A 13,767-nucleotide genomic window follows, 5' to 3' on the forward strand; every position below is an offset into this window, starting at 1 on the left:
TATAGAGGGAAAGGTGCTTAGAATTTGTCAACACAAGAGTTTTTTAACAAAGACACTTGAAAAACCCATCATAAATATTAAGTGGCAACGTGAAGAAGATATACCAAGTTCCCTACATAGGATACCCGTTAGGGTCAATGTCCTTTTTTGGAACATGTTAGAAAACAAAAACTTGATTCACATAATTGCCATATTATTGACATATATATTCTTAGTAGGGTTCTTTTTTTTTTCATGTTTGTGCTCCTTAGTATACTAAGTTTTTTTCTGCCATGGAACCTCAGAGTATAGTAGTTATCCAAGATTCAACTAGAGAAGTGAATTTGAGAATTTTTGAATGGGCTCTAAATAGTTTCTTACTCAGGGCAAGAGATAAGCTCACCTTAGCTATAGTCTTGCATGAAGTTATCACTCCAAGTAAGTGATCTTCCATGAATTGTAGAAACTTCTTAGAAATTCACTTTTATCAATTTCACCTGCTTTACACATCTTTAGATCAATGTATTCAAACAGATAAAGAAAACAAATGTATATAATAACCACTGTAAACCTTGTTTACGGCATATTAATTTCATCAATCAGTTATGTTAATTGTGTTAGAATTTTCATACTTTTTCTTGTTATTTTGGCAGTGGGTTACAAAAGCAGGGTGGACAGTAATAATATGATTGGAGCAAATCAAAGGGTGATTGAAGAAGAAGTTAATAACAAGAAGAAAAAGTATTTAAAAGATGAGGGACTTATTAAGATTTTCAACCTTTATCAATCAAAAAAGGTAACTTCAATACTTATCAAAAGTCCCCACCCAAATATATTGGTTTCCCTTTTGGTATAAACCACCAACACCTATATTTTGGAGTAACTAGATTGCAACTAATTTGACTCAAGTCAGGTGGAATCATTAGAACTCTCCTAACACTAGTTTATTTGTCATCCTCATAATATGAACTTGAGACCTTACTTAAACTAAATAAGTAACATTGTTTGAATCAACAAAGTGTTTGTATGACAAATGGTATTATTACCCACTAATATCGTACAGTGTCTAAAAGAGATGATCAATGAAAGTGATTTTTGAGAACTTTAGCCTCAAAATTTTCATGTTCCTCTGGTTTTTCTATGGCATGACTTTACAAAACAGAAGTTGCAATTTCTAGCAAGCTCAATTCCTTAGTGTGTGCAACCAAGAGATAGAGAAATTTCTTTGCAGTAGTAAAGTTCATCCTCCTAACATGTGTAGTGAACAATATTCAAATTCAAAGCAGAAGATGGCAAATAATATTAGCACTATGCATCTAATTTATGTTACTATTCCAACAATTGATGTATCTAGACAATCTTTTGTTGTCTAAATGCATTCGTTTTCTAATGTACCACTTTTGTCCAAATTGACAGTTATTTCGAAACAGATTGGAGTAATAAAGATTTCCTCTACCTCTGACATTAGCACAAACTCATTAGTGTTCACAATTTAATGGTTATGACTTGTGGTTCTGGGCACTAATAGAAATTAGACAGCACACTTGTACTGCTTGCCGGCAGAAAAATAGAGTGCTCATGCAAAATCTTACAGATCGAATCAAAAGAAGGTACAATCTTTAATAGTAAGAAGCAGAGGATTTAGGTCACTCTGTTGCTTCTATTTAAGGCATAATAAAGTCGTCAACATTATACATCAACCACAATAATTACCATTTCATGACTAGCAACGAAGGATGAAAATCATTTAGTGATTGCAGAAAGCAACAGATAATCTCATCAGAGAAGTAGATAAGAAAAATATAAATCTGTAATGTCACATTTTTTTAATACAATTTCTACTGCTTATTACACATCACGTTATAATGTTTCAGGTTGAGTTTAACATAGAAGTAGCTATAGGAACTTCACCTAGGGATGTTGCTCTGAAAATTTCCAAGAAGATGAACGCAACATGGTTGATATTAGACAGGTTAGATGAAATTAAATTTGATTTGTAATCAGAATTCTCTTCCTTCTCCTGGCAAGACATTCATGTGCAACAATGATATATTTCTTCTGAATCATTTCATCTGAATATTGTTGCAACATCTCTAAATAAATATTAGAAACCTCTAACTCAGGTGCCCTTATGTTCAAGCATATCTTTCTACTAAATTGTACTCTTACAATTGGCTGCATTCTTATGCTGTAGCAGCATAAAATGACTTTAGAATATAGGTCAGATGAAATCATGCAAGTGTAATCAGATTAGGTGATGCCTACACTAATCTTACCTCTAGAAAGGTTGGTGTCATGTTTATAATGGAGGTTAATGTCAAATTTTATAAAATATTAGGTACCAGGTATTATTTAACTTAATTGTTAGAGAAGATTAGTGAAGTGCTCTTACAAATAGAGGAGTTCATGCATAATATAGCCTAACCATAGTAGAGGTTAGTGTAACTTACCACTATCTAATTACAAGCTCTTAATTTACCACATGCACATGGATCACAGGAAGATGAAAAATGATGGAGATTATTTCCTCAATAAACTTTCTTGTGGTATATCAAGAATAAGGCGTCACAATAGGATTATGCATTTAAGAGGACGACCTGCTCTCCATCAAAATAATCAAGATCACACCCATGATAGCATACCAGTCAGCATGCCAGACAGTGTACCAGAAAGTACACCAGATGAACCATTTTGTAAGTACTAGGATAGTTCTATATCTTTCGTGAATCGTGATACTAGTTCTTAATAACACTGAGTTCGCTTTTTAAGTGAAGTTTTGATTCAAGTCTTGTAAATAAAAAATCCTAACAGTGAGTCAACCCTATTTGAGTTGTTTAACTATAGTTAACATCACACTTGCTACTTTCTTCCAAGATTTTGTTTTATTGCATTTTCACCTTCCTGAGCATATGAATTCCTGCAACTAGTATCAATCTAATTTGTGGTTCATATAAAAGATCGTCCAAAGATCAATCCTGACGAAGCAGAGTGCTCAAACCGAGGTGAAGATAGTGAAGAGACAAGTTGTGCTCCACTGGACTTTGCTAGCATAATCACCAAGAAGCCATTGAAAGGCAAATTGAGAAGAGACGGTGACCTAAAAATGATATCCACTCTTGGTGGTAGCAAAAGTACTATGGAGGATCAGGAGAGTTCAGAGTTCCTATCATATTGTGGAGCTAAGAGCTTTTATCATGGAAGGGCTGAAGAATATCAAGTATGTGAACAAGTTTTCCATTTTTTGTAATTAGCACTTTAGCACAGGTATTGTCACAATCTATCCTCGGTATCATGTGGATTTGGAGCAAAACTATATATCAAATGATATGAAAAGATGTAATTTAAATCTGGCCATTGTTTCATTTCAACATAAAAAGGATATGCAGTTGTAGAAATGCTGCTTCAATCAGTAAACATAAAATTAGATTGTTTACTAAATATTTGTATTTTTATAGAGAGATTAGACAGAAAAATTATGCTTACATTTCTGCCTACATTGTTCTTAGTTTTTGGGTGAACAAAAAATTGGATATATTTTTGTCCCTAAACATACATTGTGCATACTCTTAATTTCCAAATAAATTTATGTTTCTCAGTATTTCTATATTTCAATTTTCAAACAATCACCAAAACTAGCCTTCTAATCAATTGACAACAGAAAATCTCTTTGGTTTTGAAAATTTCAATCTTCTAAGTACCCGTTAAAATATTCTCACCATATGCCTCCTTAATAACCACTCTCTTACACCATTTTTCTCTTTTACATATCAACCCTCTTCCATACGGTATCCTTCGTGCACTAAGAATAAGAAGTATTGCATTATTTTATTATTTTCATGAAATCCACATAATGAAACCTTCCCCTTTTTTCCCCTATCTTTAGTTTGACTTTCTAAATTAACTAGTTTGTTTATATGGAGGATTTTTGCAAGGGATATATTGAGCTGCAACTCAACTAGAAACTGAACCAAGAATCTCAGGTTTGGCAGAATAATGAAATAATATTTAACAAGGTAAAATAATGAGAATATGATGAATATGATAAAAACAACAAATTCTGTTCCCTAAAGATGCTTTCAAGTGAATATGAAACCATTATTGGACAAACTGTAATATTAGAAGAGCATTGACAGCGGAATAAACTTTTTCCTTTATCAAACATAAAAGATACACTGGTATTATGAAACAAGGTCAGAATTCATCATCCTAATAGATCAGAATTTTTCTATCTTTATCTGGAAGACAATAACCCATATACCTCATTGTGTTCTCAAGGCCTTAATCCATTCAAGTTCAACTCTGAAATCACCTGGTCCAGATATAGTGCCTTCTATACCAGCACCACCCTCAGCATTGACAGACAAAGACATGCCAAGAACACGAGACGGATTCATCTCAATTTCCGCATCTATAACATTGCCTCTCCAAGTCGGTAAATACCGAGCTAGAGGAATCTGTGCAATCAAATGAAATTCCTAAGCATATACCTGAGGTGTTGAAATTCACAATAGAAAACAAATACAACCAAATGTGCAAGTATTTATATTGTTACAAGTCACTAGGGCTGGAAGTGAGCCAAACTAGACCAAGCTCAAGCTTGGCTCATGAAAATTAAGCTTGGCTCATGACTCGACTCATTAACAATTGAGCCTATTTCGTAAGTTCAAACTCGGTTCAACGAAAGCTCATGAGTTGGCTCGAGCTCACGAGCTGGCTCAAATAATAGGAATATAATCTATAATTTTATATCAATAAATTATAACTTATATATATTAAAAATTAAAAATATTTTTAAAAAATAAATTTTATATATTATTTATCTATCAATTATAAATATTTTATTTATATCCTACATCAAAATTATATATAAAAATGATTATAAAATTTTAAATAATTAAGAACATTAATATATATATATATATATATATATATATATATATATATATATGCATATCCTATATGCCTTTAATCTAAACTATTAATATTATATATATATAATCGAGTCAACTCACGAGCTAATGAGTTGAGTTTATCCAAGCTCAAGCTCGACTCATTTAATTTATGAGCCAATTTTAAGCTCAAACTCAGCTCACGAGTTCAGCTTATCGAGCTATTGATGAGTCGAGCTCGAGCTAACTCATGAACTGGCTTGACTCACTTCCAGCCCTACAAGTCACATTACCAGCACTTTGCATTCACATTCATAGAAAAGCAACAAGGACCAACCTAGCAACAAGTCATTCTATAATCCATAGTAAACAACATTGATCAGATCTGGTTCACTAGCTAACATGAGTGACACTCTGGTCTCTAATCATCAACTCATGAAAGGTGCCGAATTCATGAAGGAATATCCAAATAAAAGTAACAAAAGAAGTTTTAAGACTATAGATAGATTCAGAAGAAATGAGTAGACATCAATTTTTTACGCAAAGAATTTAGCTCCAAGAATGCCTCAGGGTCTTTCCAACTTGCAGACTCTATGCTTCAGACATTTCACATTTTTATAAAAAAGCAAAAAAGCAAACTATCCCGGATTAAAACCTACACCTGATAAGTCATTTTTACAAATTAATTAAGCATAACAAACATGCCCATGACTGAAAAATAGTCAGAGCCTCACAGATCACTCAAATTATTTGAGAAGACTTACTACATATCGTAGTTACCCCACCCTAGTCCACCATACGGCACATTAGGTTGTAACTTATAGCGGTCAGATGGAAATGGAACTTACCTTTAAAACATACCAATTGCCTTTGGGCACATAAACAAAAGCTTGCCATGAGTTATCTTCCATCTGTGCAGGTGAATTGACCCAATTCTCCGTGTAAATCTGCACCAAAACCAAACTATTTATGATAGTTGCAAGACCACCCAGAAATTAAATCCTCCAGAATTGACACCACAGTGTTTCAGCATTGAGAATTGACAAAACAAAAAGGCACTCACAGTAGATATATAACATCTGCCATCCCCTCTAAGTTTCATTGCAATAGTATCATATGATTCCAAATCAATGAAGCCACCAAACTGCAAATTTACAAAGAATCAAGGAGAAATAATTTATTTAACATTTAAAAACACATATTTAGGCAGCTGATCATGTAACTAAATCAATGATTTGAATCCATGACCCTCCAACTCACAAGGCAGAAACCCTATCGTTATTCCAAAGCTCACTCTACTTGGAAATCCCATTAGCAACAAAATATGAAAGATAAAAGAGCAATAATTCCTAGAACAGCAATAGCTACTTAGAACAATAATTCCTATTCCTAAACTATTCATTCCAAAAGTTAAATTAAGCAACCTTTTTGGAGCGCATTCCACAGAAACCGCCACGAGCAATGCTCCATTTAGCACCCTCAGTGACATCCAAAGAAAGGTTACCAGAGAAGATCCCAGTAGCTACTCCATGTTCAGAATCAGCTATCTCGAGAGAAGCAGATGACAACCCTATGCAGCAGCAACAACAAATCAATCAAACATTCAAAAATAAAACTCCAGCTTTGCATCATTCATATCAGAATCAGCAGCAATAACAAAATTTTCGGTTGTTACCTCCGAATTCAGAATCAGAGTACAAATGCCACTTGGATAACTCCTTCTTGGAGCCGAAATTGAAGATGAATCTCTCCGGCGGAGGCATCATTTCATCCAAATTACCAGACAACGCTTTTCAGGTTTAGTTCCAAATCATTTTTGCAAACACAAGCAGAGCAAATGAATAATAATCAACATCAACATCAAAATAATCATATTCATCTGAACCCTAAGTAAATTAGCAGTGATCAGAACAGTGAGAAAAAGGTGAAAATGGAAGAAAATACCTCGCTTAGTTGCAGTGACCGAAGCTTCCCACAGTCTTCGCAATCTCGCCATCTCTCTCTCTCTCTCTCTCTCTCTCTCTCCACGGAGCTCAGGAAGGAGCTGACAGTGTCTACACTCGCTCGGCGCCTCCACCGTCTGTGAATTGGGCCTAATGGGCCTCAATGTTCTTCGGTCTACTCTGGTATGTCAAGTATTTTTTGCCATAATAACTTTACAACAGGGTTTTATTTGGGCTTATAAGCCCATATTCCATTAGTTCTGTAAAAGAAAAAAGAAAATCTGACCCTTGAAAAAACTAATTTAAGTTGGTCTTCCTCATTCGTTTAAGCAATGTCAGTATTCGAATTTTATTTTATGTATAGAATAATTTATTAGTCACTTCAAAATAATTAAAAGACTAACACGTTTAGTATATATATATAGAAAAAAATGTGTGCTAGTATTAATTTAAGTAAGAGATAAATATAAGAGCATTAATATTTTTCACTAAAAACTATGAGAAAAGAAAAAACTAAATTGAGTGCATGGGTAAATTTATAGATAAATTTTATGTATGATATAAAAAGCTACATGACCAATAATTTTTTTTTATTTTTGTTTTACGTTTTAATCAACTCTTTTTCTTTTTACATAAAAAATACTGGTTCTTTAGCATTTTTTATTTTAAACTTTTTGTGCAATTGAAAAAAAACTGAAAAAATTTTTTTTTAACAAAATATTCCGTTTTTTATTCACATATTTATCCTGGACGCACGATGGTAACTAAATTTTTTGTAATTTTTAAAGTGATGACAAAAAAAATTCTCTTCATACCTATGTTATCTAATTAAATCAGAATTAAGATCTGATAAATTTCTCAATGAAAAAGTACCTTTTTGTTTACGTTTTAGATATTGTTTAGATATCATTTGTTAAAAAGTTTTTATTCAATTTAATAAATAAATAGTCTATTATCCTGGATATATATTTACATTTTTTAATTTTAAAGGAAAAAAAAGGAGCTATACAAGTATCCAAGTCCAGAAGTCCAAGCAATTGAAGACTAGCTAAGACTACTCCTCAATTTGAGGTGAAGCCGTGAAGGATTTCTATGTGGAAAAAAAAATCGGAAATTAATTATTAATTACAGTAAAACAGACAATTAAACATCTATGTTGGCACAATGGCACTTACTTTGGTTTTTAGGGAAATATTCCAAATTCAATTAAATAATAAGTAATAACTTTCTTTGACTTCGAAATTGCTATAGTATTATTATTTAACTCCGATTCAATTGTTACTAATAACAACCGTCCTCTTCTAATTCCACTCTTCTTACCCTTTTCAACTTCTATCTGTAATTTATTTTATTAAAATAATAATGTGATCTATATAATTAATGAAATTAATTATAATTATAGTAAATTAATCAATTAAATATGATGGCTATTACTCAATAAAAAAATAAACTTAGTGAGAATTTTAAATAATAAAAACAAAGAATATCTCTTTTTTCTTTCTTTAAAATTGAAATATAAAAATTACGAATTTTTAAAAGAGAAATATGACAAAAAATTCTCTAAAAAATAAAAGATTTTGATTTTTTCTGTGCCATGAACCAAAAAATAAAAAAAAAGAAAAAAAAAGGAAAACATCTAAAAAAATTGAGAGGTTGTCTAATAACTCAGTTGATCAGAGCATTGTATTTACAAATGTCATCACTCATCACACAAAGGTTATTGGGAGTAGCGGAAGCAAGAAAGTGAAAAAAAAAAATAGAAGAAAGAGAGAAGAAAAAACATCTAAAAATATTGGGAAAAAAAAAACGAGAGAGTGAAAGAATCCAAGAAAGGAAGAGAGAAAAAAAAAATATCTAAAAATATTCAGAAGCTGTCTAATAGTTTAAATGATTAGAAGATTATAAATTGTCTATCACATAAAAATTATTAGGAACAGTGAAAACATAAAACTGCATTCATAACCTTTAAATTCACGAATTAGAAGCAGATTCTGACATCAAAAAATAGCTATAATTCAAAGGTATGTTTTAAATTATGTTCTTATAATATTAATAATCATAAATATTAAGATTTTTTATTGTTAGAAATAGTTTCCTAAAACTAACAGTATCTCAATGCTTCTTTTTCTCTCTTCAAAGATTAAGCTAACTAACTAACCGCCACACTCTTATATAGCGAAAAAATTCAGTTTGTACTGTTTCTTCTATTTGATCAAGAAAATTATAGTTAGTAATTTATTGTGTTCTTCATCTAATTCACTAATCAAGATCAATTTTATTATATTTTTCAATCTAATTCATTAAAAGTGTGGATTTTTTAGTTATTGATGGCTATGGTAGAGATAACATGAGATTTTTTCTTTGTGTTATCATGTTAATTTTAAGTTGGTTATTTTAATTATCTGCTTTAAGCCTTTAATTGTTCCATTGTATTGTGTTAAACTCTTTATTTATCAAAAAAAAATTGTGTTCTTACCTTTCAGTAACTAAATGCAATTATATTATATCAGTATTTTTTTTGTGCGTTCATTTGTCCTTTTAACATGCGATTATTTTTTAATGTTTGTAGTTATTACTGAAATTTTTCGAAGCCCGAAAATTCAAAGTTGTTGAATCAAACAACTGAAACAAGTTCATATTCAATTACACATGTCAAGGTTTAAGAAGAGATTAAAACTCAAGATAGAAGATCTTTTAATCTTTTGGTATGTGCATATTTGCAGAAGAAAAAAAAAGAAAAAAAAGTGAAACATCAAATAAAAAAGCAAACAAAAAGGGAGAGAAAAACTAACAAAGGAATAAAAAAAGTGAAGAATTTAGAAAAAATATATATTTTTTTGTTCACTTTTATGTGAGTATGAATAAAAAACTGTCATTAAAAACTCTCAAATACAATTCAGATTTCATAAGATAGTAATTGGCTCATAAAAATTTTATATTTTGTGTAAAAAAGTTTAAGGAATCAACTAAAATATCAGCCAATTCAATCAATTTCTTTTTATTTTTAATTTTAAAATTTAAAAAAATTAAGATTGTGAATTTTTTTTTTGTAATGAACTTATTTTTTCAATTAATTGGTTGCCTCCTTAATTGGTTCCCTACGGAAATCGATTTTGTGCAAATTGGTTGAGGCTAATATTATTCATAGTCATGTTTGTGAAACATTAATCATAAGTGTTGAAATAAAATATTCTCTTGGTTTTTGAAAAAAAAATCATAAATGATTAAATTTTTTTATGTATATTTTTTTCTGTTATTGGATAAAAATCATTTATATTTTGTTCATTAATTTTTTTAGTCTATTAGCTATTAGGCGGAGTAGTAAAGATATGAAAAAAAATTAAAATAACTTATAGAAACTCCTTTTCGGTGACATTATTTTTTATCCTAAGAAAAATTATATAACATAGTACAAATTGTAAAAGAAGTAACGATTTTATTGTTGGAAAAAGGTAAGGATTTCTATTTCAATTTTTAAGTACAAACAAATTGGAATTGATTTCTTTGTTTTGAATTCCTTTCCTTCTCTACTTCATGACTTCTATTTCACATTTTTAGAAGGAAATCAACGGAGTAAAAAACTAAAAATCAATTAAAAAAGTAAGCAAGATATTTAATTAAAACATAAATAATTCAAATAGAAATTTTTCTTTTTTCTTTTTACATTAAAAATATTGATCCTTTAGCATTCTTAATTTCCAATTTAATTTTTCTATTAAATTAAAATAAAAACTGAAAACTTAATTTAACTAATATATTTTTTTATTTAGGTATTTATAGTGCACAATAATAACTAAGGCTTGGTTTGATAAAACTTTTCGAAAAGGTGTTTGTATTTTTTAAAAGTTCAAACTCTTCATTTTTTTTTGTCATATCATAGAAACGAAAAAAAAAACCCTAGCAGAGAAAAAGTACGTACTCCGTACTCAGAGAGCGGGAGAGAGCGTTTGAGGGTGAAACACGGTGAAGAAGATGGCCATGCCATCAAAAGAGATAAGGGGGAGAGCGTGGGAGGGTTTGCATCAGGTGTAAAGGAGGGATCAAGTAAGGGCGACCTTAGTTCTAGGGTAACTTCCAAGATTTCGTTCTGTGACAAGGTTATTGGTTCTACGGTAGCCACATGGATAAATCGGGCTGAAGCTCTAGATGAGGATTCCATGGCAGTGGTCACTGGAAAACAAGGAGATCCTATGCCTCCAAGAGTTTGCTTCTCCGAAGAGGCTAGGAACATCCTTTCTGAACCATACAAGGAAGCAATTGTGATTAAGGTTCTTGGAAAAAACCTTAGTTACACGGCCATGTTTCACAAATTGAATCTTGGATGTGGGTTTTGGTTACTTCCTCGTTAAATTTGATCGCATGGACGATCGAGAGAAGGTTTTACTAGGGGGCCACGGTCACTATATTGCGGTCAAGCCATGGACACCGGATTTTAAACCTTGTGAGGACACTATCAGGGAGACTATGATTTGGATTCGAATCTCTGATTTGAGCATATGGTACTATCAGGATAAAGTCATGATGAGAATTGCTTCTGCTGTGGGGAGACCAGTCAAGGTGGATTTGGCTACTAAGTTGGCGGAGAGGGAAAAATTTGCTCGGGCTTGCATGCAAATTAATCTTGGTTTGCCGGTGGTCCGTAGTGTGATTGTCGATGAGTTTGAATATAAGGTGGAGTATGAATGCTTACACCTTATTTGTGACAAGTGCAATTGTTTCGGGCATCCAGCAACTGACTGCAGAATGACCCCAATAGAGTCGGAAAGGGTGGATCGAAAGAAAACATCAGTGACCGAGACGGCAGCCCGGGTGGTGCAGCCACAGGAAGCCTCAAAAGAAAAAATTTTTGAATTTGGATGCAATCCCAAAGAGTCAGTGATAGTTGCAGAAATTGGGGAGGAATTAGATGATATGTTGCATGCGAAAGAAGTGGGGTCCCAGCATTTGGAAAATGAGGCTGGCTGGACCAAAGTCAGCGGTAAAAGAAGAGAAAAATTGAGCCAATCAAATAAAGTCCAACAAACCTCTAAAGACAAAGTGCCCGTGCGCTCAAATCAGAAATTGGACCAGAATCGTGACTTTGGGCTACGTATGAAAGGAGCCGAATCAGGGGTGAAGACCGGGTCGGTTAGCGGATCTAAGGCACGCATGGCATCTTCCAAACAGCAAGGGGTGAAGGGCAAAGCTGTCTCCGTTGCGGTGCCGACTTTCACTGCCATTATCAAAAAACGGACACAAGAGGTTGCGCCCTTCTTCTTTGCAGAATTCGTCATCGACTCCGGACTGCCTTGGCGACACCAGCAAGCAGCAAATCAGCGAATTGGAAGGGTTGTCAGTGGAGGGACACAGACAAACTGGGCAACAACCGGACAAGGACAAGCAAGTCTCAGGGGGATATGATGGTGGATCTTCATCATCTCGTTAGGGACTTCAGCTGAGGTTGGTCCTTTTTACAATACAATTGTTTTATGGATTATTTAGATTTAAGCTTTCTATTTTGGAATATTAGAGGGGCTTCTAATAAATTGGTCCGGGTTCATAGTAAGGAGTTAGCGAATAAATTTCACCCTACTTTTTCATTCTGTTTGAAACCCATATTGCTTTCGAGAGGATGAAATCTTTTTGGAATAATCTAGGTTACCAGGGTGTTGGTATTGTTGAGGCTAATGGTCATAGTGGGGGTATCTGGGTTCTATGTTCTAATTCAAATATTTCTGTGAGAGTATTTGATGTAGTTGATCAATGTATCAGTTTTAAAATCACTATGGGCAATACATCTAGTTACTGCAGTACGGTGTATGCTAATCCGCATATACATCGACGTAAAGAACTGTGGGGTGACTTGACAATGATTGCTAATATGATTCACAGACCTTGGATTGTGTTAGGGGACTTTTAATGATGTTCTATTGCAGAGTGAAGTTAGAGGGGGGCAGTTTAGACTTGCCAGAGCAGAACAATTTGCGAAAATATTGGAGGATTGTGGGCTGTTTGATATGGGGGCTATTGGGAGAAAATTCACTTGGTACAGGAAGGTGAATGGTGGGGTGCAGGTGGCTAAGAAGCTTGATAGAGCAGTCATCATCCAGGACTGGCGACTAATATTTTCGGAGGCTTATACTGAGGTGCTGGCGCACCTTCACTCTGATCATTGCCCGTTGTTCACTAGGTGGAAGATGGCAGAGAGGGCTACCAAGGGCCATCGTCCGTTCAGATTCTAGGCTGCATGGATGACTCATCCTCTTTTTAGGAATGTTGTTGATACAGCTTGGAATATAGGAGCTTCGGATGTAGTCAAATGTTTGTTGGAGGTTCAAAAAGATGCAACTAGCTTCAATAAAAATGTTTTTGACAATATTTTTGTTAAGAAAAGGGAGTTGGAGAGGCTTTTGAATGACGTTCAGATTACTCTGGAGAGTCGGGAGGATCAACAGCTTAGGATCAAAGAGCAAGTTTTGCATCAGGAACTGAATGCTGTCCTTCTTCAAGAAGAGTTGTTGTGGCATCAAAAATCTAGAGAACAATGGGTGAGATGTGGAGACAGAAATATAAAATTTTTTCATCTGCAGACAGTTATCAGGAGAAAGAAGAACAAATTTCATGGGTTATTTTTGGAGGATGGGTCTTAGGCCACGGAGACTATGACTCTAGAAATGGCGGTAAATTCTTTCTTTCAAAAAATCTTTTCTACAAGGAAGGATATTGACCTGGATGCCATGGGGCCTTTTCCTTGCCCGTCTCTTAGTACTGAGGCTTGTCAAAAGTTAGTGGAACCGGTGACGTATGAAGAGGTTAAAAGAGCTGTGATGACCATGAGTTCGTTTAAAGCCCCAAGGCCAGATGGATTTCAAGCAATTTTCTACAAAGAGTTCTAGGACTCTCTTAGCAACGATGTGTGTGCACTGGTCAAGCGAGCCTTTGAGGGTGAGCCAATGAATGCGGCTATTTTCGATACT

General features: G+C 33.4%; 3 protein-coding genes across 3 annotated transcripts; 2 read left to right on the plus strand and 1 right to left on the minus strand.

Annotated features, from left to right (window-relative positions):
* Positions 1-228: 228 nt before the first annotated feature.
* On the plus strand, positions 229-3,452 carry LOC114924204 (uncharacterized). Its single transcript, XM_072199926.1, has 5 exons — positions 229-417; positions 633-775; positions 1,854-1,951; positions 2,479-2,672; positions 2,937-3,452. The coding sequence occupies exons 1-5, from the start codon at positions 273-275 to the stop codon at positions 3,224-3,226; spliced, it is 870 nt and encodes a 289-aa protein (XP_072056027.1). The 5' UTR covers positions 229-272; the 3' UTR covers positions 3,227-3,452.
* Positions 3,453-4,105: 653 nt separating this feature from the next.
* LOC112702143 (probable complex I intermediate-associated protein 30) lies at positions 4,106-6,988 on the minus strand. The gene is made up of 6 exons (XM_025753059.3): positions 6,813-6,988; positions 6,544-6,657; positions 6,293-6,438; positions 5,932-6,012; positions 5,717-5,815; positions 4,106-4,433 (listed from the first exon to the last, which is right to left on the minus strand). Exons 1-6 carry the CDS (start codon positions 6,862-6,864, stop codon positions 4,239-4,241), a joined length of 687 nt encoding a protein of 228 aa, XP_025608844.1. The 5' UTR covers positions 6,865-6,988; the 3' UTR covers positions 4,106-4,238.
* Positions 6,989-11,170: 4,182 nt separating this feature from the next.
* On the plus strand, positions 11,171-13,032 carry LOC112701022 (uncharacterized). The gene is made up of 3 exons (XM_025751825.1): positions 11,171-12,194; positions 12,448-12,605; positions 12,700-13,032. The coding sequence occupies exons 1-3, from the start codon at positions 11,171-11,173 to the stop codon at positions 13,030-13,032; spliced, it is 1,515 nt and encodes a 504-aa protein (XP_025607610.1).
* The last annotated feature ends 735 nt before the right edge of the window (positions 13,033-13,767 follow it).

The sequence above is a fragment of the Arachis hypogaea genome, chromosome 7, assembly GCF_003086295.3.
Source record: "Arachis hypogaea cultivar Tifrunner chromosome 7, arahy.Tifrunner.gnm2.J5K5, whole genome shotgun sequence".
NCBI lineage: Eukaryota > Viridiplantae > Streptophyta > Magnoliopsida > Fabales > Fabaceae > Arachis > Arachis hypogaea.